The sequence below is a fragment of the Rhinolophus ferrumequinum genome, chromosome 23, assembly GCF_004115265.2.
Source record: "Rhinolophus ferrumequinum isolate MPI-CBG mRhiFer1 chromosome 23, mRhiFer1_v1.p, whole genome shotgun sequence".
Taxonomy (NCBI): Eukaryota; Metazoa; Chordata; class Mammalia; order Chiroptera; family Rhinolophidae; genus Rhinolophus; species Rhinolophus ferrumequinum.
Genome location: NC_046306.1, coordinates 13,513,857 through 13,537,038, shown reverse-complemented (window position 1 = coordinate 13,537,038; position 23,182 = coordinate 13,513,857). Strand labels below are relative to the sequence as shown.

Here is a 23,182-nt window from a genome sequence, read left to right as displayed (position 1 = left end):
ACCATCCTGGGTGGTTACTTTTGGTCACTGAGCTTTATCAGGCTGGCCATATAGCCCCCTGAGCCTGTCAGATCTGCTCTGTAGCCACCCCCCTTTAAGTTCATCTCACAAAACCAGTGGTCCTAGCTCTAGGTCAGGAGGAGCCAAGCCCAATTAGCAGCTGGAAGCTAAGTTCCAAGTTGGCTCCTGAGCGGGGGAAAGAGGCTCACTCCCTCATCTCTAACTAGCATCCCATGTCCCATTCTGACCCTCTTCTGCTTCCTGGCATCCTGGCCCTTCCCAGCCAGGCATCCTGGGTGTGAGAGAGCCAGGAACCAGAGGGCAGTGCTGGAACAGTCATAGGGAGGTGAAGGAGTAGACACTGCTAGTTTAGACGATTCTTGAAAAGGGGAGGAGCAAAAGGCCAGCTGCCAGCAGGTGATGTGAGGAGTAGGGCTTGTGTGTGTGTGTGGTGTGTGTGTGTGTGCGCGCGCGCGCGCGCGTGTGTGTGCGCGCGCGCCTGTTTTAGTCACCTCTCCATCCAACCATAGGAGTCATCCCATTTTGGTAGAGGAGACCATAAGGCAGGACAGATTCTGAACCCCTAGAACTTCAGTTTCTAGGCCATTCCTAAAGCCCTCTCTGTCCCTATCATTAAAGGGGGCGGGGTCCTTCTGCCTTCTCCCAGTGATTTCAGTCTTGGATACTCTGGAGGCAGCGGAGCCTACTCACCTGGAGCTCCATAACTGACCCCGTAAGTCCTTGCCTCAGTTTCCTCTTATGTAAAGGAGAGTTTAATCCCCCAGGGCCTCTTTGCATCGACTCAGATCGGTGGGACAAAGAGAGAGGGCATCCTAAGATCAGCCTCAGGCGGTGGGTCGTGCCATCCCTCCCCCGCTTCCCCTCGTAAGACAGCACCCATCTCCGAAAGTGTTCCTGTCACTACCTTCCGCCCCCCACCCCCCAGCCGAGCCGGGCTCATTATCGCCCTAAATATTTAGGGCGGGGAGTATCCCACTTCTGGGAGGGGTGTCATACCGGCTTCTCCCTCCTCTCACCCTTGGTAGCGAAAGGCGGGACGGGAAAGTGTCGTCTGGACAAGCGCGCAACCCTCCCGGATCCCTAGGGGCGGAAGGCCAGGCCCGGGATCCAGCGGCCGCCAAGCCCGTAAAGAGGACCTCTCGCCCCCACCTCCCGGCCCCAGCCGGGGGCCCACAGAGGCGCTGGAGGCCGGAACAATAGCTCGCGGGGGCGGGGCGGGGGCTGGGGCGGGGCGCTCGGCCGGGCACCGCCCCCAGCCCGCCCCCCGCGCTCGCAAACCCGCTCTCACACTGACTCCCACCCGCCGCCCTCCCAGGCACTGCCCGCGGGAGCCGCCGCCGCCGCCGCGCCCGCCATGGACGTCCGCCTGTACCCCTCGGCGCCCGCGGTGGGCGCGCGGCCCGGGGCCGAGCCCGCCGGCCTGGCGCACCTGGACTATTACCATTGCGGCAAGGTAGGCGGGGGCCGGGGTGGGGGCCCACGCGGGCGGGGCCGGCCCGCGCCTTCGGACCCCGCGCGGTGGCCAGAGCGTCCCGGGCTGGAGAACCGGCGGGAGTCACCTGGCAGCTCGGGACGCCGGCACTTTCCGGGACACACAGGGGGAGATGCCGGCGGTGCCCACGCACGGCGACACGCACACCTCGGTCCCTCCGACGGGCACATGCCACTCACACGGCTACCCTTGCGGTTCCACTCACGCCCCGAGTTGTTCTGATCACAGGCAGAAGTCTCTGACAGTCACTCACACGATGACACAATGACACTCACCTACGTCCCCCTGACAGCCTCACATTCATTCACAAGCTGACACACAGTGACCCAGTGCCACACACAGACAGCCATGTACCTTCAACTGTCTTACCGTCCCACACAAGTCACCCTGACAGTCATTCATAACAATGACACGCAGTCACTCGCCCACGTACACTGCCACACCGCCACATACAAGTCACCCATTCACACACTACTATGCCACACACCTTGTTACATGCCCCCATCCGCTGTCACATTCAGTCACAACTGGGGACAGTCACACAAAGAAGTCACTCCGGTAGTCACACGCTTGTACTCACAATGACCCACACAAGCGCACATTGTCACACACAGTCGCCCCCTGGACGGTGAACCTCACATATTAATCTCCCTGACGGTCACAGTCACACGCGGTCGCCCAGGGGCAGCCACAGCCCCCGCACCGCCCCTCCCCCACCTCGGTCATCCACACTCGCGCGTCCAGGTTTAACTTCTCAGGCGTTGCCGCGCACTAATTGGGACGTTTACTAATTGGCTATCACTGACCGGCGGGACCTTGGATTCCGTGTTGGTAATGGCCAGTCGAGGCCTGTCCCCTCCGGGTAACGGTGAGTGGGCATCCCTTCAGGCTGGGGCTGTAGTGAGGGACACCGCCCTCCCCTTTCCCAGATCGCGGCCCCCACCCCCAGCTAGGTCCCCGCTGCTGTGCGCGGGGCGCGATGGAAGCTCGCGTGCCTGGATCGCAGGACAGGAGGCGTCCCACCCCCACTCCCCACGCCGAGCCCAGCCTGGGACCGTTAGGAGCACCTGCGCGGTCCGCGTCTTTCCCTTCGCCCAGCAGGGAACTTTCAAACTTAGTTAGGAGCCAGACGGTCCGTGCGTCCGCGGGTCGGTGCGTGGGTCCCGGCCGGCTGGAGCCGAGTGCGGCTTTTCGTCACTCGGAGCCCGGATTGAACGGCGCGCGTGGGTTTCCCCCGGGCCCTGGCGCATACGCGCGGGCTCGGTGGCGCTGCCTGGTGAGTGCGTGTCGGGTGGTTGGATCGGTGACCCTCCCCCAGGGTCTCAATCTCACCCCATCCCACTGGTTTTTCACCGAACCCCTCGAGATGGGGATGCTGCGGGAAGGGGCGTCCCCGCGTGCGCGAGACCTCCCGGGCTGGGCCTCTGAGTGCGTTCTCAGGCCCTGGGGAGCGGCTTCTGGAGTCGCCGGGCATAGCCCTCTGCAGTTCGCCCCGGATGGGACGTGGGATCCGGGGGCATCAGGGCCTGGGGGCGGTGTGGGGACCGTGGTGGGTGACAAGTGAGGTTTCAGGAGGATGGGGGTGATTGTCTTTTGTCTGGTGACCCGCAAAGTTAGAAGCTGAAGAGGGAGATGGTGTCTTCTAGCGAAGGCTGGTTCTCGGGCTGCTTCCAGTCTCATGGAGGGAAAAATTGATTAAAAGTAGCTAGTGGAGTCTTCAGGGAGGAGAAGGCGTTGGGTGTGGGGCAGCTGGGGTGTCTTCTGCCCTTGGCTTTGTTATTTTTTAAAATATGAAGTTGGAAAGGCTCCTTCAAACCTCTTGTTTGGGGGCATGCCTGGGAATGGGGGATTTGTGCCTCAAAGTCTGGGTGGGTGGGTGCCCCTAGCTGGAGGAGTGCTGCTTTTGGGGATGGTGTTACTGTAAACCCTGCAGAGTGGGGGCATATGGGGGCCTTTGGGAGGTGACACTCACCAGAGGCCCCTGCTTTATTCTGATGCTCTGTAAAGCTCTGACTCAGCACCAAGAATCAGTGTGAAACCCCAGGCGGGGAGGGAACGGCATAGGGATTGAGAAGTTGGTGATTCCGATTGCTGTCTGTGGCTTAGGACCCCCGCCTGGACCAGAGCTGAGGGTGTATCAAGGAGGAGGGTGGCCAGCTGGGCCACGAGGATAGGTGAAAGAAAGGTCTGACCTTGCACTTGGATATAAGACAGGCTTCTCAGTCCTTCCGGCTTGTGGCAGGGTGAGGCAGGGGAAGTCCCTCAGCTCAGCTAAGGGTGGGTAAGAGGCCTGTTGGTAGCTGATCCCAAGTGGAAGTGGCCTTCAGTGGTGGTGGTGGGGGCGGGGGGGGGGTATGTTATGACCAGGAGCTAATGGTGAGGGACTGGGGAGAGAAATGCCCAGGATCCATCCTTACAGCTGATCATTATCAGAATTGGAGGGGAAACTGAGGCCGAAGGTACAGCGGTGACCACACTTGGGGCCTATCGACTGGGCTGCAGAACCAGGACACAGCCTGCACATTGGGGGCTGGGTCTTTGGAATCCAGACAAGAGGCTTTTCCCCACAGGGACCCAGGCCTGAGAAACACAAGGGTTAGCATTTGCCCGTGATGTCAGACAACCACTGCACTGTTGACCTGGAAGGGCCCTTGGCGACCGTTCCCTTGGTGACTGTCCCCTTAGTGATCCGCTACACAGAGATTCCAGCCTCTTTAAACCAAAGTCATGAGCAGTGGCTGTTCTTTTGGCATCTTTTGTTTGAGAAAATACACAACGGCAAAAAAGCTGTTATGGTTTCATTTTTGCTTTGAAATAGGTATGTATTTTCTTAATCACAATAATATTAGCATGCGTTTGAAAAATAGCTTACCAGATGTGAGGCAGGCATGTTCCTTACTTCATGTAAGAACAGTGCCTGATGCTTATGGTCCTGTGGCCGCCCCCCTTCCTCCGCCCCCCCCAATCTGTAGCCCCATGCTGGGAACCATTGATCCCCTCCTTCCTCCTTGCATCACAGAAGGGGAAACTGAGTCATGGAGTAGTGTACTCAGAGATTACAAAGCAAGCACAGAGCAAGGCCAACCCAAGTTCCTTAATTCTCAGCTTGATACTCATCTGGCCTCCCCACAAATCTGTGTCATGGTTTGGGGGTTGGGGGGCTTGACATCCTTCCTAAGGTAACTGTGAATACCCTACATTAAGAGTTTGACGGGGCACTTTACCAGGCAGGGTAATTGCCTGGGGCTTCCCGCTCCTCTATAGCAGACTGGTGGAAAGTGGCCATTGGTTTGGGCAAACCTGGGTTCACATCTCAATTTGTGGCTTTGTGACCTAGGGCAAATGATTTCTAAGCTTATTTGTTATTGGAATATGATTTACATACAATAAAATGCAAATTGTAAGTGTATAGTTCCATGAGTTTTGATGGTAACCACCATCCCAATCCAGATATAGAACATTTCCCTCACCCTAGAAAGTCCCCTCATACTCCTTTCCAGTCAACACCCCTTCCCCCGCCTCCAGAGGAAACTGCTTATCTGATTTCTATTATCAGTGCTTTGTTTGAGTTTAAGTGTACTAAGTATATTTAAGTTACAGAATTTCATATTCAGTATGTATATTTTTTGTGCCTGGCTTCTTTTTGCTCAGCAGTGTCTTTTTTAAGATTCATTGTGTTGTGTATATCCATGGTTTGTTCCTTTTTATTGCTAAATAATATTACATTGTATGATACGGCATAATTGGTTTATCTGTTCACCTGCTGATGGACATTTAGTTTGTTTCCAGACGGGGTATTGTAAATAAAGCTGCTGTGAACATTCTTGTACAAGACTTTTTGTGGGTGGGGCAAATTATTTAATATCTCTGAGTCTCGATGTCCTCTTGAAGACCACATTGCCTACCTTGGAGGTTCAGGAGGGTTAAGTGAGGGGATGTAGGCTAGGACGGCTCTTGGCACATATCAGCTACTAACTACACAATGATGGTATCAACCCCCTGGAACCTATTCTGGTAAGAGGCTTAGCATCTCTGTTCCAAGCATCCTTCATCTCTGGTCCAAACATCCTTCAAAGCCAACCTGGGTACCGCTTTCTCCATGCAGTGCTCCATGGCCAACCACTTTCTTTCTTCCTCCAGACTACCCCAAAACTGGTACTGCATGGGATACGGCCTATTCTGCCATCCATCATTCAATCAACAAACAGTTATTGAGCACCTCTTTGTACTAGGCGCTGTGCTAGGAAATGAACAACAGTGACTCAAATTGCGGCCCTCTGGATCTTATATATTAGTAGGGGCAGTCATAAATATATATCGGTAAAATAAATGGTATGATGACTGGAGACAATACAACTATGGAGAAAGTGAAGCAGGGAAGAGGGTTAGGAGAGCCAAGGCCAGGCCCTGGTTTGCAATGTTAAGTATGGAGGTTGGGGGAAGGCCTTGTGGTCTAGAACAGTGGTTCTCGAATTTCTGTACACATTCAGAATTATCCGGTAAGATTTTAAAAACCGCTTCCTGGGCTCCACCCCCAGAGATTCGGATTCAGGGGCCCTGAGAACTTGCATGTCTAATGAGCTCCCAAGTCATGCTGCTGGTGGTCCAGCAACCACACTGTGTGTAGCAGTGGTTTGTGTATTGGTTTTTGTGTATAGTTTTTTGTGGGCTCCCAGCAGGCAGGAACCATGCCCACTACCTGGCACAGTGCCTGACCCATAATTACTCAGGAAATATGTGCTGGTGGGTGAATGACTCAACTCTCCACCCACACAGCTCTGGGAACAGCATGTTGTACCTGGATGGGATCTCGACAAGCTTGGTTATGAATGGTTGGAGACTCCTTGTGATGAAAATCCATGGTGTGGGAGTCGCTGTTCCCATCTCATTTGGACTTGGGATATGTGAGGTCTGCTCAGCAGCCCTGCTGGGTGAGGTCCCCACACCTTCTTTCTGCAGGGGCACAGGTGGCTGTGGGCGGGTCCTGTGGAAGGAGCCCTGGGCTGGGTGAGCTCTGAGCTGAGATGGCAGGTCCTGGGGCGCTCTGGAAGGATGCCTGCATCTCTGTTAGGAAGCTCTTCTTTACCTTCCATCTCAAAATGTTCCCTGTAGCCCCTCCCCCGGCCTTTCCCAAGGGGTCCTCTAGGACCACACTTTGGCACCTTACCGATGTCAGTCTGGCACTGCTGCCTCCAGTCTAACCTTGAGCATGCCAGTTGTCTTCTTGGGCCTCTGTTTCCCGCTGTGCAAAGGGAAAGCAAATCAGTGACCATCAGCCCAATGAGAGGGGGAGTTGTGGTGAGGACATGTAACAAAATAAAGGCTGGGCGTGTCCTTTATAACTGTACAGTGTGGTGAACCTGGCAAGGATGAAGATGATGCTTTTTGAGGAGATGGGCCTTCAGTGCTTCAGAGGGCAGGAACCACTGTGTCTACCTTTACTTGTATATTCCCAGGGCTGGCCTGACACAAAGGCGCTCAATAAATATTGAATGAATGAATGAATGAATGAATGGCCTGTTGTCCCCTGTGGCTTGAGGAACTTAGCATCTGTTTGGCTCTTATAATCTGAAGACTGTGGTGAGTACATCAAATCCAGGGCAAGGCAGGGGCCAAGCGTCTTTTGGCTGACATGTCATTCCTAGAGGGCCTTGCCTGACAGAGAAGACCCAGGGGACAGAGCCCAGCATGGGGAGCAGCCAATAAGCCAGGAAGAGTGGCTCTGAGTCTGCATGCAGGACCAGGCCCTTGTCCCAAGGATTCCCCTACAGTGTGACTGCCAGCTTTGTGTGATTCCCTACGGCCGTCTGTTTTGTTTCTCTGATTTCCTAGACAGCGTTAGGGTCTGGAGGGAGCGTAGATTCTGGAACCCGGCAGGCCTGGGTTTGAATGCTGCCTTACCATCGTCAGCACAGGCACCTTATGAATCTCCCTGTGCTCCCGTCTCCTCGTCTGCAGAATGGGCAAAACCCCCGTGGGTTGCCTGCCAGGAGGGTTGGAGATCAGGCATATACAGCACTCAGCCCCAGCAGGAAATGCGTTCCATTTCTATTCACTAAGAGCAGCACAATTATAAGTTAAAATGCCAGGGGAACCCAGTTTCAGCTGGGGCTGCTGGAGGATTGGCCGTTCCCGCAGTGCAGGGAGGGGCGGTGTCTTCCTACATGCCTTGCTTGGTCTCTGGGTGGGATTTCCTGGGCCTCTGGTTTGAGGAGGACTCCTGTTGGACTGTTTAGGATTATGAATGGACAGGTAGCTGCTCATTTCCTCTGCATTTTTCTGTTTCCTTTTTGAATCTGTGTGAGAGGGGAGGCAGGTTTAGCAGGCAGAAAAGACTGGTTCACGTCGCAACGGCACCATTCACTGGCATAGGCTGTGCACGTCATTCAATCTTTCCAGGTCTCGATTTTCTCATCCGTACAAGGGGACAGCGATGCCTTCTTCGTATTGTTGCTGGGAAGCTCAGATTAAAGTAAAAGCTATGGAAGTTCCTTTTCATCTAGAACAGTGTTTCCCACCCTCGGCACATTGATATTTTTAGACCTGACAGTTCCTTGTTGTGGGGGCTGTCTCATGCATTATAGGATGTTTTTTGCAGCACCCCTGGCCTCTGCCTACCAGATGCCAGTAGCACCCCCTCTCTGGTCATCACAACCAAGCATGTCTCCAGACTTTGCCAAGTGTCCCCTGGGAGCAAAAGTCACCCCTGTTTGAGAACCACCAGTCTAGAAAGTGTAGTGCAGGCATATTAGACGATGATGGTGACGTGAGTGGCAGGGCATTAGGGCTCCTGCTCTCTGTCCAGTATTTTAGTTCTGTCTCCCCGTCAGTAAATCCTGCATCCCCATTGTTGACAGTTGTCTTATTTACACGGACCAAAAGCTTACACAGTGAGTTTTCACCATGGTTTGGGAGCAGCAGTAAAAACATATGGTAAGTAATTATTAACTTAATGAGTGGTGGTAAGTTGTAATTTTATGTCTTAGTGAAAACATGTTGTATAACATAGGATAATAAATTCTGATCAATTACCCTGAAGCTTAAACTTGCTGCTACCCATTTGCGACTTCTGGCGCCTGCTAGAGTAAACAGCAAGGTTGTGGTTTATCAATATGCAATCACCTGTTTACTGTTGGGTTTCTCAGCTGTTCAGCAGGTTTTGTGGTGTGCCTACTGTGTGCTAGGGGCTTTAGCCCTGTCCGGAAGGCTCAGCGACTCAACTGGAAACGCACCTTTACTTGACGAAAGGCTGTGTGGATCTGTAATATATTGGCTAAAAATGCAGAGTCACAATTAAATGTATAATTGTCTGGGGAAGCACCAGGGGTGTTGGAAGGCTTCACACGGTAGAGTCTTATAGCAAAGTCAGGCAGCTACAGAGTGGTGGGAGAGCATTCTAGGTGGAGGGAACAGCCATTCCAAAGTGGCTCGGAGGGTAGATCGGGGATACTATCAGCCGAATGGCGGGGAGTCCCGCCTGCAGGGGAGCCGGGACACCAGCAGACATCATCAGAAAGAGTGTCAGCCGGTTGGGTTTTAAGTACAGCAGTGCCTTGGAGCCAGAGATGAGGTGCAGAGCTTGGAGCCAGCTTCCCCTTGCTGGATTCAAACCATTGTCAGCAACTGTCTCTCGGTCTTCTGCTGATGGGAAAGTTTAATGACTTGTGTTTGATTTCCCCCAGTAGCCAAGGATGCTCTGCTTCTCAAACTTGATTCACCTGGAGGGCAGTGAAAACACAGATTGTTGGGCGCCACTCCCAGAGTTCTGATTCCGTAAGTCTGGGGCTGAGCTGAAAAGGTGCACTGCTGACATTGACAAGTTGACGCTGCCAAAGCTGCTGTTCTGGGAAGCACAGTTAGAAAACACAGCTCTAGGCTAGAATACGGGAGGGTTTTCGATGGGGAGGTCTTGCTGGCCTGGGGCAGGTAGCTCTGGCTGGGACACGGGGACGTGGTCAGGTGTCCTAGAGACTCCTGCCTTCTTCAGGCCCCCTGTAGGTCATCGGGGAGTCTCCTTCACCTTGGAGAGACTCTTACCCTGGGTTCCCTGGGCACAGACTCTGAAATGGAGAGTTGTCTGTGGAAGGTTTCTGTGGGGACACATTCTCAGGAGCTGCACTTCTAATGGAGATGCTGGCCCAGAATATGGTTACTGATGAAAGCCACCCCACAGGGAGCTCCGGAGCTGAGCTGGGACTTCAGAGTTGTCCCAAACTGAGGCCGGGGGCGGCCCATGCCTTTGATTCTTATACCATCCAATCATTTACTGCAGGCAGTCGTCTCGTAGTACCCTGTGGCAGAGTGCAGTGTGGGGGCCTTAGCTGTAGCCCAACAACTCATTCCCAGCAGCTGGGAGATGAACGCAAAAGGAGAGCATGACTGTGTCTATTGCAGGGAGATGCACCTTGGGGAGAAAACTCGCCTTCCCCTTGGTCCCCAGGAAATCAAGGGCCACCGTGTTGATGATTTAGAGCAACTTGGAATCACTTGCTAAAGGTTCTTCTTTATCTGATGTGACTGAGAGCTGCAGGATAACTGCTTCTTAGGTTTGAGCGGAGTGAAGAAGAATCATAATTAATGGAATTTTTTCTGGGGGGGGCAAGGAGATTCTCTTCCACATTCCAGGACAGGATTCCAGAGTTCTGGTGCTGAGATGTCACACATTTTCCTGTGTGATGGGGAGGACTCCAGATTGATATCTAAGGAGCTTCTTGGGACATGCTTCCGGGAGTCACATCTGGGAAAGAGACCACAGAGTGCTGGGAGGGCTTTCTTTTGTGGCTGGAGTCCTGTCACGTTCTTCAGCAAGAGTCTTTTGCCCTGCCCCAACCGGGATGTAGTTACGTATCCATGGCTTTGCCCTTCACCATTTCCTTCACCTTCTCGGAGCTCCCAGGAAGCTCAGAAGCAAATGAGTAGGTTTCTTGTAGCCATAACGAAGGGCTATCATGTCACATCTTTTGCTTATTTACTCACTCCCGATTTCATTTCACTCTTCTATCATTTCCCCCCTTTATCTTGAGTGCCACCATTCTTTATTTTAAAAATTGTTTTTGTTCTCTGTAAAAGACACGGAAATATATTAGACTATGAAGGGAAAAACAATGGGGATCCAGAAGAGAACAGAGGTAAAAAGGATGTGTTCTATTCGCCATCTTGAACAAAAAGTCCCCTCTCACTGATTTTTATTTTTAAAATTTGTGCTATTTGATGGAGAAAAGTAGGGTAGAAATAAGCACGGATTATTCTCTGAGCATTTACCACGTCTCAGGCTCCTTCATTCATATCATCTCGTTAAGTCTGCAGAAGAACTACGCTAGGCACATGTGTCCCCATTTTGTGGGTGAGATCCAAGTAAGTCAAGTTACAAAAGGCGACAGAGGAGCTGGGCAGCAGAGCCGGGGCTGGGCTGTGTTCTCTCCACTCCTCGGTCCTGCAGCCTCCAGGGTGCCAGGTGCCAGGAGCCCCACCCTCTGCAGGGATGAAAGAGGGGATCAGCTCGCCTTTGTTTTTAGTGTTGGTGCATTGGCTCTTCTCGGGGGGCCATGGGGTTCCAACTGGGCCTGCTGCCTTGGTTTTCAACTTCAAATGTCATTCGCCAATAGAATACCTTCACATTGCAGCTAATTAAAATATGCTCATCTCAAAGTTGGGCCTCATTTGCAGGAATGATTTAGAAACTTGTTGGAAGTGAGTACAGCTTAGTAGCATCGCCCAGGGTCAATCTCACGCATAAATTCTGTTGTTCCATCGCGCTGTGTTTCAACTTGACCTGACCTGGAGAACGTGGAAGATGGACCCTGAGCCTTTTGTTGCCTATTTATTCTGCAAATAGTTATTGAATACCTATTGGGTGCTACCTACATTCTTTAAAAAGCTCCCTCCATCCCGCCCCCTATGCTGCCTCTGCTCTGTAGGTCCACCTGATCTACCTGATCTGGTTAATGCAAAACCAGACAGTGGATTCACATGTGACTTCTAAGGTCAGTGGAAGTGCCTGGGTTCAGATCCTGGCCCTTCCAAGCTGTGTGACTTTGGACCTGTCACTTCACCTCATTCTGCCCTTGTTTTCTCCCATAACCTCCCTTGCATCTCACGTTGTGGTGAGGCCTCTGGGAGATCAAGGAAGCCATCCCCTTCCTCATTCCTGCTGCCATGTGTTATTCAGGTCATCTGGGCCCCCCCATGGGACAGCAAGTATAGGCTCCACCCCAGGTTTTTAAGTCTTTAATAAACGATAGAGTCTAAGGAGACTTTCCTATTCGGAATAGGTGGTTTTCGTTGGAATGGTCTCTTTTCTCGTCTGTATTGGTTCCTCTTTGTCTCATTGTAGCTCCCACAGGGATTCTTACAGATTCAGTCAAACATTCAGACTCACAAGGCTCACACAGGTGACACTTGGTACCTGTCTCCTCGAAGGACCACTGCCTGCCCGCAGGGCACATGGTCTGTTCCGCCTTTGCAGGCGTAGTTCTTGCAGAGGTCTTTGCAGTAGCCCAGGGAGGTGGCCACGACAGCTTCACTTTGCCAAGCCTCCCCTCCACTCCCCTGCCCTGCCCCAGGTTCTAGTTCAGGTGCAAGGGAATGAGACCCACAGTGGGTGAGTTTGGAAGCCACCCTGGCTTAGTAGCCTTATTCCCCAAAGGACCTATATCTCTTGTCACAGTTTCATAGTCTTCCCTTCAAGGGTTCCTGCCAGGGGCATGTCAGTTTCAAGAGTCACTGCACTCAGGAAAACCTAAAGCCTGGCTTCTTTATCAGATATTTATAATTTACATATAGTTTCTTCCAGTCCAGATGCAACTTACCAATCAGAGGTCATTTTTTACCATAAGCAGAGTTGCCTAGTAACATAGTTAACATCCTAACGTCGGCAGGTGTCTAGGGGAGTTATGGTAGAAAGTTAACAAAGGTGAAATTCTCTGGCAAAAGAGAAAAGAGTTTGGTTAAGTTTTTACCCAAATTCACGTCCAATTTCACCTGAGGAGTGGTGCTTTTTGGCATCTCTTTTGAGGGGATGAATGAAGCCCTCAGTATGTTTTGTGTATGTATTCCGTGTTTGTGTATATTTTCTGATGGATCCATATAAGATACACCCACAAACCATATAAGATGCACCCACCAAGAGAAATGCTTTGGAGTCATATTGGCCTGAGATCAAATCCTGGCTTTGCAACGTATTGAGAGTTATGTCATCCATCCATCCATCCATGCATCCATCCATCCATGCATCCATCCATGCATCCATCCATGCATCCATCCACAGAATATTCACTGCCTGTTTGCTCTCTGCAGGGCTTTGTGGGAGATGGCAGGCATGACAGGTGATTAAGACCTGGTCCTTGCTCTTGATGAGCCTTGCTCATTAGAGAGACAGACAAAAATAAACCATTCCACATGGCTGTGGGACCACTAGGCCAGGCTGAGAGTAGTCAGGGAAGTTTTCTCAGAGGAGGGGACACCTGGCCCATGCTTGAAGGTGAATTGGCCATGTGAAGAAGGCAAGGAAAAGCATTCCAGGTAGAAGGAACAGCATGTGCAGAGCCAGAGGAAGAGACCGATGTTAAGCGATGAGGCTGGAGTTGGGAGCACAGGCATTTGGAAAGCTACTTAATATCGCTGGACCCCAATTTCCTCACCTACAAAATGGGATTGACAGTGCTTACCTGTACGTGAAATTAAATAAGATAATAATGAATGTTGAAGCACCTGGGATAGTTCATTTTAATTCCCTTTCCAAATCTGTCTATGAATGCCTAAGAGCCAGGCTGTGATTTTAAATGAGACAGGAGACAAAAAATCCTGAGGGGCCTGGCCACTCACCTGTGCAACTCAAGCATTTCCTTCCGTGGCTCTTCTGTTAGTCATCTTACCTCTCCTTTCGATGGAGCACTAAATGTTTGCTCGCTGTCTTGGATTATGTCTTACAGTATCAGTGAAGCACATAATTGTGTTTTCCTAATGGCTCGACATTAACAACAAGCCACGACCCTGTTGAGGCATTCTCCGGGACGGTTTTCCATCTGCCGACAGCTACATTATCTGTCTGATACCCTGTCAACACATCCTGTCGTTTGCTGCTTTGTCTTGCTTTGCTCAAATGTGGCCACCTCCCACATACCAGCTGGGGACACTTAGTTTTGGGGGACATTTACTATCCAGGGACCACAAGTCCCACATCCGGATGAACCGAGGAGCCATCCTGGACATGATCCAGGTTTTTTTGATGTGTAAATTGGATCCTGTCGTTTCTCTGGGCAAAACCTCTCAATGGCTCTCCATTGTAGCTTAGTGAACTCTTACCAGCCTGTCAGACCTCTGCTTAAAACTTTCCAGGGGCTTCCCGTGGTGTGTAGATAATATCAGATTCCTTTTTTGGGCCCCTACCATGTTTCCCCAAAAATAAGACCTAGCCAGACCATCAGCTCTAATGCCTCTTTTGGTGTAAAAATTAATACAAGATCTGGCATTATATTATATTATATTATATTTTATTTTATTTTATTTTATTTTATTTTATTTTATTTTATTATACCCAGTCTTATATTATATTATATAAGACCCGGTCTTATTTTACTATATAGTAAAATAAGACCGGGTCTATATTAATTTTTGCTCCAATAACACATTAGAGCCGATGGTCCAGCTAGGTCTTATTTCGGGGAAACACGGTAGGTTCTTGTGTGATCTAGCCCCTGTCTGCTTTGCCAGCCTGTCTGAGGCAGCAGGCTTCGTGTTGGGGATATAGTGTTGAACAAAACCAGCCTCACCCTTGTTGATTCCAATCTAGCGCTTCAGGCCTTCTTGTTGTTTCCCAGGTACTCTCCCTTTCCCCTCTTTTTTGCCTGAGAGCTCTTCCCTTTCCCTGGAATGTTCTTGCCTGCCTTCTTCCCAGGGCTGGCTCCTGCTTTTCCTTCAGGTCTCAGCTTTATCCTCACTTTCTCAAAGACTCTGACCCTCTCATTGGTGTGGTTACCCCATTATTCTCTATCTTTGCCTCGAGTGTATTTTCTCACCATTGCATGATATGTTTGTGAGATTACTCGAGTGCCTGTTCCACCTTCAGGCCAGTAAGCTTGCAAACCACTGCAGTCACATTTGTCTTCTTCACCATGGAGTCCCAGCACCGTAGCATGGGGTCTGCTGGGTAGTAGGTGCTCAAGAAAAAGTTGTTGAAAGAATGAATGAATCAATATGGCATTTGGCCATTATCTGGAAATATGGCCATTTCCAGAGATGGCCACCATAACATAACCCCCGCTGTGTTTCCAGGACTAATTCACTCACCCTCTCTGGACCTCACTTATTTGGACATTGTCGCCATTGCTGTTTCTCATCAATGAGGGGGACACAGGGTCTGGGGCTAATAGATGTGAATTCCCATTGGAACAACATGCCACCCTCACCTCCAGCCCAGCCCAAGGAAGAAAGTTGAAATGGGAGCCAAGGGGGGTGGCATTGGCAATCCTCATCCTTACGGCCCTTAGTCAATGCTTGGCTCTCTGAGGCGAGGGCTGGCGGACCTCAGCATCGTCACCCTGCTTCTGACGGGAGGTGTCGACCTTGCCATTTGCAGGAGGTAGGCGTCACTCCCAGTTGCTTGGATGGGGCATCTGGGGGCACAGCCAGCTGGCCTTTGGAGAGAATGAATCTCTCTCTAGCTCGTGGGAGTGTTTCTGTTGAGCAAGCAGGACTTTTTGGTGACTGCTCTCTGATTTGATCACCCCTTCCTTTTTATTAAATTGTCAATTATCAAGACTGTGTTACCTGCCCCAAAGGTACCTGCTGCTATCCCCCATGCAGACTCAAGAACAGTATTTATTTGGGCGCTGCCCTCTGTTAACATTCAGTCCTGCATACTGCCCCATGCCAGCCCCAGCCCCCAGGAGCCCCTTTCCCGTCTTTCTCTTCCCCCTTCCAACGTGTGTCATTTGTTGATGGTTTATGCCCCACCCCCAGCACGGGAACATCGGGTTCACAAGGGCAGGGCTCTGCCGTTTGCTCATGGCTGTGTCTGTCGGATGACTCTACCTGCTGTGCTCTGGTTTCGAGTTCCCCACTTCTCTGGGAATCTTCTATGTAGATGTCTTTTCCCATCCAAGTACTAACCAGGCCCGGCCCTGCTTAGCTTCCAAGATCAGATGAGACCGGGTGCGTTCAGGGTGGTATGGCCGTCGACGTAGATGTCTTCTCAATGTCTGCTCGAGTGCCACCCCTCCCAGAGGCCTTCACGGCTCTCCTCTGTGCCGCTGTCCTTGCTCCTCCAGCACCTGGAACACCATAGGCTCCCTGTGCGAGCTGGGGTGCTCTCTGTCCCCAGGAGACAGTGTCCCGAAGGCCATGTCAAGGAGCTTGGACTGTCTCAAGGGCGGTGAAAGTTGAGGTATGTTGTATTGCAGAAAACTCTCTGTGGTTGTCTTATGGGGAGAACCTTGGGTGGGGCAAGAGTGGGCGCAGGATGACAGTTGGGAGGGGATGGCTGTGGTTTACAAGATCGATGATGGCTCGGGACCGTGCTATCCAATATGGTCGTCACCAGCCACATGTGGCGATTTCAATTTAAAATCACACCACATCAGTTTTGTTCCTCAGTCACACTAGCCATATTTCCAGGGCTCTGTAGCCGTTAGGATAGCCCCTGTCGGGCAGGGGAGATCGAGAACTTTCCCATCATTGCAGAAAGCTCTGCTGGCCATTCCAGCTTGGACTGGAGTGGTTGGGTGGGGATGGAGAGAAGTAGAGGACGATGGGAGATACTAGGAGGTAGAATGGATGAGATTTGGGGATGAGTCGGATGTGGGGTATTACAGAGAAGGGGTGTCAAGGGTAAGACCCAGGCTGTTGGCTATGGACGAAAGTAGAACTCCTAGGTCAAAAGAATGAGTATTTCCATGGCTTTTAATTCAGATTGTCACACTTATATTCCAAAAGGGTCATCTGTATTCACCGATAGCACGAGAAAGTGCCCATTTTATCGCCCCCTCCTGACACGGCTTATTATCTTTTGAAAAACCTTCAATTGTGTATATACCTCTTGCAAAATCTGCCTTCACTTAGGAGCTAACATGTGGACCATGAGGTCTTTGTGATCAGGGAATTATATGTATATTAATGCAGATTTCAATCAAAAGAGTTATGTTTGCCGTGGTGGTCCAGTCGGATGCTGTTTAAATGCCTTTGGTAATATCTTCAATCAGATGGCAAACAGAAAACAGGAAAGTTCGTAATAAAAAATGAATTAGGGCGATTAGCAAAAGGTGAACCGCTTCCCTCCTCAGGCGACAGGCAGAGTTGACCGAGCTTTGCAGGGTGCCTCCTATCCAAACACATGTCTGGATTACTGCAGACTCCGAGGCTGGCCCTGGGGTCTGCTTGGCACGTAGGACTTGGTTATTGCATTTAGTTTTGCAAAGGTCATGGCCATCCCCTCGAAGGGGGCCCTGAGGGGCTCACACCCCGGGGTAAGCTGGAGTGGGGCCTCTTGAAGAGGGGTTTCTGACTCAGGGTAGGCCAGGAGCTTCTTCTTCCAAGGTAGAGACACCAGTGGCCTTGCTCCCCCTCCCTGCATCCTCCAGGACCCTGCACAATCCCATCTGCCCCTCTTTCTAGCATCTTCTCCAGGGATGCCCTTGGGGAACCTTTCCTAGCTGTCTGGTGTTAGGGGTGGGGTCCTTCAAGAAGGAGGCAGAGGCCAAGGCTTTAAATGACGAATGGAAGCACAGGGATTGGTTCCTGTGACATCAAAGAAAAACAGAATTCTGGTGATGGAGCTAAGCGTGTGGAGTTGGAGCTAAACCAGGACACAGAGCTTCTACCTCAGTAACATTGGAACTCACAGCCACCCAGAGCTGAGCCGTGGAGACCACACCAGTGGTGGTCAGGGTGGTTACGTCCGCACTAGCTGGCTGACCTCCATGCTCAATGGTTGGGGTTGGGTGACCCCCATGCTAGCTCTATGATTGGCACAACAGATGGTCAGATCTGGTCCATACCACGGTCGTTGGGTGATCCCCACGGTGGGCTGGTATTACCTACCTTCAGGCAATGCTTCTGAAACTGTAATGTGGGTGTGAATTACATGGGGTCTTGTTAGAATGTGGATTCTGACTCCGTAGTTCTGGGGCGGGAGGCAGAGACTTGGCATTTCTAATGAGGTCCAGGTGATGCTGAGCCACCTGTCAGTGGAGCACAGTTTGAGAACCAAGGCCTTTGTGGCTTACCTGTGTGCAGCTGAGGACAGTGAGGGGACCTCAGGGCCTGCACAGAGTGCAGCAAACACTCCTCGTTACCAGGCCCTGGATGTCCAGGGAGCTAGCTGTCCTCCCCAGAATAACAGAAACCGAGGCAACTGGGGTGTATCACATGGGCTGGCAGCCCATCCCTCTGGAGATGGGCCTATTGCAGATTCCCACAGCAGACCACCCATGGGGACCCCCTTAGTCCTCTCTCCCTGCCTGAGATAGAACTGAAAAGTTCTTTGGGTGTGTATTCAACCTCGAATTTCATTATTTAATTTTATTTTTCAGTCCTGTCCTGGTAAGCCTGTCTTGAATGAAATGAGTTGGAGCAAACCTCCCTGGCGTCCCTCCCTCTGTCATCTCCTGATTGATACCCTGGAAGGAGTTGCTAGGATGCTGCTTGAGGCAGACACAGAAATGGCAAGAAATCTCTGGGAGGCAGGGCACGGGGCCAGGGAACTCTGCCGTCTCCACAGACATGCAGTGAGGAGGTGGCATTAAGACCTCACTTAAAGGAGACACTCATTCTTACCCAAGGGTCACAGCTAGTAAGTGGCAGAGCTGGGATTCAAACCTGTGTCTTCATGCTTCAGAACTCATGTCCACACTGCCTTTGGTGGAGTTGGGGGCTCAGCCACCAGTGTGGCAGGCAAAAGTGCATTTGTCAGCTTTTCGATGGGGCAGCTGGCCTGTGATGCCTGCCCCCAGCACAGAGGGGACCAGGCTGGTGGGGGAGGGGCAGCAGAGGTGCCCTTGGGAAGGTTTTCTAGTCCTGGCATTTCTGCCTGGCAGCCTCCTTATGCACCTCTGGCAGGAGTGACCTTGTGTCCTTGCTTCTAGAAGCATGGTCCTGTCTTGGCTGGAATTTGGGAGTGGGGTTTCTTGGAGCCCATGGCTTCTCCCTCTGTGTCTGCAGCCATACAGACTGGACAGTCAAAGCCCAAGCTTGGGAGAACCCCTTGAGTCTCAGAACCTCATGTCCTTATCTGGAACATGAGGGACACGATGACTCATTTGACAGCATTGCGGTAGGGAGCACAGACCATACGACCAAGAGTCTTAGCTCCAATTCTGTCTGTGACACTTGCTAGTTGTGCACATCTAGGAAGTTACTTAACCTCTCTGTGCCTCAGTTTCTTCTGCTGTAAAATGAGGATAATAATTGCACCTACCTAGTAAGGTTGTCATGAGCCCCAATATATATATGAAAGCACAAGAAACCGTTCCTGGGACAGAGTATGTGCTACTATTAGTCTCCTTCATGGAGTTGTTGGGAAGCTAGTGTGGCTGTAGCAGGACCAGTTGTGCTCAGAGGGAAGCAAAGGCTCAGAAACTGTTTGCTTTTTGGTTGAGGAGCAGAGGAAGGTGATGGGCCAGCAGGGAGAGTGCTGGGATAGACAGACCCCTGGCTGGCTGTGGGAACTTGGGACACCCACCTAACCTGTCCAAGTCTCACTTTTGGTGGTTGCTTGTTTATTTTTGATCATTCATTTACAAGAACACATACAAAGATATAAAAGTATATGTAATACATTGCAAAATTACAGCCAAGGCAAATATAAAATAGAACAAATTCTAGGTGGAAAATGAGAACAGATATGTCAGCCCTGGGCTCTACAGTTTTTGAAATTGACCTGCAAATCTGGCTCTGGGCTTCCGGGCAGAAAAGCGAAAAGGGAAATAGATTTACTCCATGATCTCTTCGTTCAGGGGGAAGAGGCTTGGCAGCTTCTCACAGGAAGCACAGCTTTAACTGGCATTTGGAGCTAAAAGAAATTTCTTTCACCAGCTTCATGGAAGTTGTCAGACCTCAGTTTCTCCAAATGTAAAAAGGGGGATGAGACCTTGCTTTCTTGGCTCTCTGGCTGAACGCAGGGAATACGCGGGGTATAAAGTACCTGTTGCATGCCTGGTGTGTAGTGGGCACCGGAGGGCATAGTTCTCGGCCCTCCGCCTCATCAGAGCTAGTTCCTGTCAGTTTCAGGGTAAAAGCTGACGTCAGCCCAAACATACCCGGGTGTGCCCAGAGTACAGTTCTGCTGTCAGAACCCAGGCAGGGGGAGGGTTATGTGTGTGGGGTGGAAGCTGCTTAATAATAGGAGAGATGCAAGGCCAATGGGGCACTTTGACAAAATGAGGGTGGCACATGGCATTGTGCGTAAGACCCACAAACGAGTAGTGGGGTTGGAGGACAAGTTAGGGCCCATGTGTGGGGACCACTTGTGCAGTCAGACATGAGTTGGGATTCTGGGAGGGCTGTGGCGACAGGAGAAGGGTGGGAGGTGATTACAGAGGATGAAGGGACGCAAGGTTCAGTGCACCCACAGGTGTGCAGTGTGGCCCTATAGTGGTCAGCGTTTTCGTTTTCGGGGAGAAAGTACCTGGGATGAAGGAACCACGCTGTCCCAGTGGGCGTGAGGATCCCAGTGGGCACCTTAGCTGTGCAAAGCGGCTGCAGTCACTTCCCTTGGGCCAGATCAGTCACTCCCCTTGGGCGAGATTTGTTTAATAGAAGCTTGTAGCTTCTCAGCATTTACAGGTGCTGACGGGGGCATCACAATATTGTGAAATTAAGCAGCGAAGCCAATGTCATTACCAGTTTACCTGGCGAGGAAGCAGCCGTCTTAGTTAGCACTGATGGTTGAGTATGACAGAGCTAAAATTGAACTTGGCAATTACCACCCGTGAGCAGGTCTCGGTGCGATGAAAGGAAGGTTCCATGGAAATCAGCTCTGGTAATCACAGGGTTTAAAATTAGTCAGTTAGTATTAAGGTTGCTCTGTCAGCATATGCTTCAGGGTGACGCAGGGAATGGAGGTTGGAAACGTTTTCACTGTGCTGGGTTCTCTTGTGTTCAGCTGCACCAGCTTTTTATTTTACTTACTTATTTTTTTTTCAGTACCACATATTCATTTTACTTGGTCTTATGTACATAGAGGTAATTAACTCAAAAGATAGGAGAGAGGAAAATGCAGAAGACAATGTTAATTGAAGATGCTTTTGACAGTGTTTTTCAGTTAATGCACTCGAGGATGAATTTTATATTTCAAGATGGGGAAAAAAAGTAATTTGCTAGCACCTACATCATTATTAGCACCAGACTTTTTAACCTTTCATTATGAAAAACTTTCCCAGACATAGAGGATATACAGAATCATATAATGAAGCCCCATATTTTTTTAAGTTAGTTCCAAGACAAAGGTTTGAGAGACCCTCGTTAGCGTCATGGTGAAGAGTGGCCATTTGAATGATGGCTCATTTAAAAAACCCTTATCTTTCTATTTTCATGAGTGCATACCTCTCTCTCAGCTTTCGGGTTTTCTCTAGACTTGTGAGAGATTTTCCAAACAGCTTTGTGCCTCTCCTTGGGATGTTGAAGGTGAAAAACTCAGCTCCTTGCCCTAGAACTCCTCCTTGCCCTAGAGGAAGGAATGATGTGATATTGTTGAAGGTTTCTGAGCCCTTTGTGGAATTATTTTCAGGAAGCCTTAACTAGAATATTTCAGCAACCTCAGAATATTGTCCCCACTTTTCAGATAAAGACCATGAGGGGCTGGTTGGTGCACTTGGCTGCTGGTGCAGAGAGAGTCAGACAGAAAGGAAAAGCTTATGCAGCTTCAGTTGTAAGTTGGCTTCGGGTGTGTGCGCTGACCCTTGAGAATGGGAAGATGGAAACTCAAGAGCACTAATTGCTTTGAGCCTCAATTTCCTCATCTGTAAAATGGGCACTTGGGCTTGGCAGGTGTGAAGATTGAATGAGATAACCTAGGCACAGCAGAACCGCAGCTCAGGTGGCTGTTGTTATTAACAGTGATATTTTTTGTCTACCTCCTTTGTACCAGGCACCGGACCAGACCATTTGCATAGACAATGGCTTTGCAGAGACCTTGCAGGGAAGTCTTCCCCCACTTTTCTTAATCATACTTTATTCTTTAGGCATTTTTCCTGCCTTCTTAGTTTTGATATGTAAGTTATTCACAACATTTATCTGAAGATAGGTAGAATTACACATATGCAAAATCCCAAGAGTTGCAATATTGAAATCTTAAGTAAAAGCAGGCTCAGAGAGGGTGTCGCTTTGTTCAGGTCCTTTCAGCGAGTAAGGAGTTGGGCCCTGATTCCAACTCAGGCAGTCTGCCCCCAGAGCCTAGCTGCTGTCCCTGCCCTTCCCTCTGGGCCCAGTTAAACATCAAGAAAACCAGGCAGCCTAGATGAGCTGTCTCCATGGCCGAGAAGAGAGCAGCATTAAAACAGAAATATCTTTTCCAAAAGGCTGCACCTCTTCCACAGGAAGCTGAGTCATCTCTCTTTGTTTTGAACCATAACCATCGAGCTGCCTCAAAATCCGAAAACGAAAACTGAAAAGTGCTGAGTTCCATCAAGGGACAGTGGCCCCTCCCTGGCTTCTCCCCAGAAGGCACTGAGCAGAGGGTCCGTGGAGCTGGGAACCCCTCCGCCCCACACTGGGTAACTTGGCCCCAATAGTGCAAAATAAAGAATCCCACACACTGGGGTTGGCCATGCTGCCTCGGTAACCCAGCCTGCCAGGTGGGTGCACCTGCACAGCCCTGCCTGCCTCATGGGATGGCACTCGCTGCTCTATCATTGCCTGTGACAACAGGATCACAAGCCCAGAGTGCCTCCTGCCTGCACGTGTGGCAGGATCAAGTCCAGAATCTTCTGTCCCCAGGCTCAGCTCCCACAGACTCCCTTCTCTGTATCCCCAAACGCTTCCCTTCCCTTAACTCCCAGCTCAACTCCCAGCTCGAATGACACCTTTTCCATGAAGGCCTCACTCAGCTGCTGGCCCTGGGGCCCTCAGCTCTGAGCACTGTTTCCCTTACATCATCATTTCTCACCTACATGTGTGAGCTGAGATGTCCTTGAGGGAAGGGGCAGTGTCCTGTTCACACATGGCCGTGGCTCCTGGAACTGCCCTGCGTGGAGTAGGGAGTAGAAAGAAGGAAGAGAAAATACTTGTTGAGGGAATGAATGAATAAATGATCACTGAAGGAATTTTACCTTCACACTTTCTCTGTGACAATCAGTTATACTTTTTACTTATCAGCGTTTCCAATTAGCAAGTTTAACATTCAACAAGCAATATGGGCTTCTTTCTATATCAGTAAATGCGGATCACTTTTCAGGGCTGCATAGTATTCCATTGCACAGAGAGCTGTGCTTTATTTAACTAATCTCCACCAATGGCTTTTCTTGTCATTTCCATTTTCTTATAAGTAATGTTACTTATAAAAAGAAATAAATGCCCTTGTCCGTACAAATTTGGGCCTAGAAAGTCTTTCCCCATCTTAAACTTATGTAAGTATTCATGGATGATTTCTTCTAGCACCCTTCCAGCTTTGTGTGTGTGTTTACAAATCTTCAGTATGTCTGAAATTTTCATCCATATTTCTATTACAGTACAAAATCC

At 50.4% G+C, this 23,182-nt stretch overlaps 1 protein-coding gene across 4 annotated transcripts in view; it reads left to right on the top strand.

Annotated features, from left to right (window-relative positions):
• Positions 1–1,344: 1,344 nt before the first annotated feature.
• Positions 1,345–23,182, top strand: part of TOX2 (TOX high mobility group box family member 2) — a 124,838-nt gene continuing 103,000 nt past the window's right edge. The window contains exon 1 of one of the 4 annotated variants that reach the window (XM_033094335.1): positions 1,345–1,474. In XM_033094335.1, the coding sequence (XP_032950226.1) occupies positions 1,376–1,474 (99 nt within the window). In that variant the 5' untranslated portion in view covers positions 1,345–1,375. Of the gene's footprint in view, positions 1,475–2,671; positions 2,790–23,182 lie in introns of those variants that run through there. The other 3 variants (XM_033094334.1, XM_033094337.1, XM_033094336.1) reach the window with 3 other exon arrangements.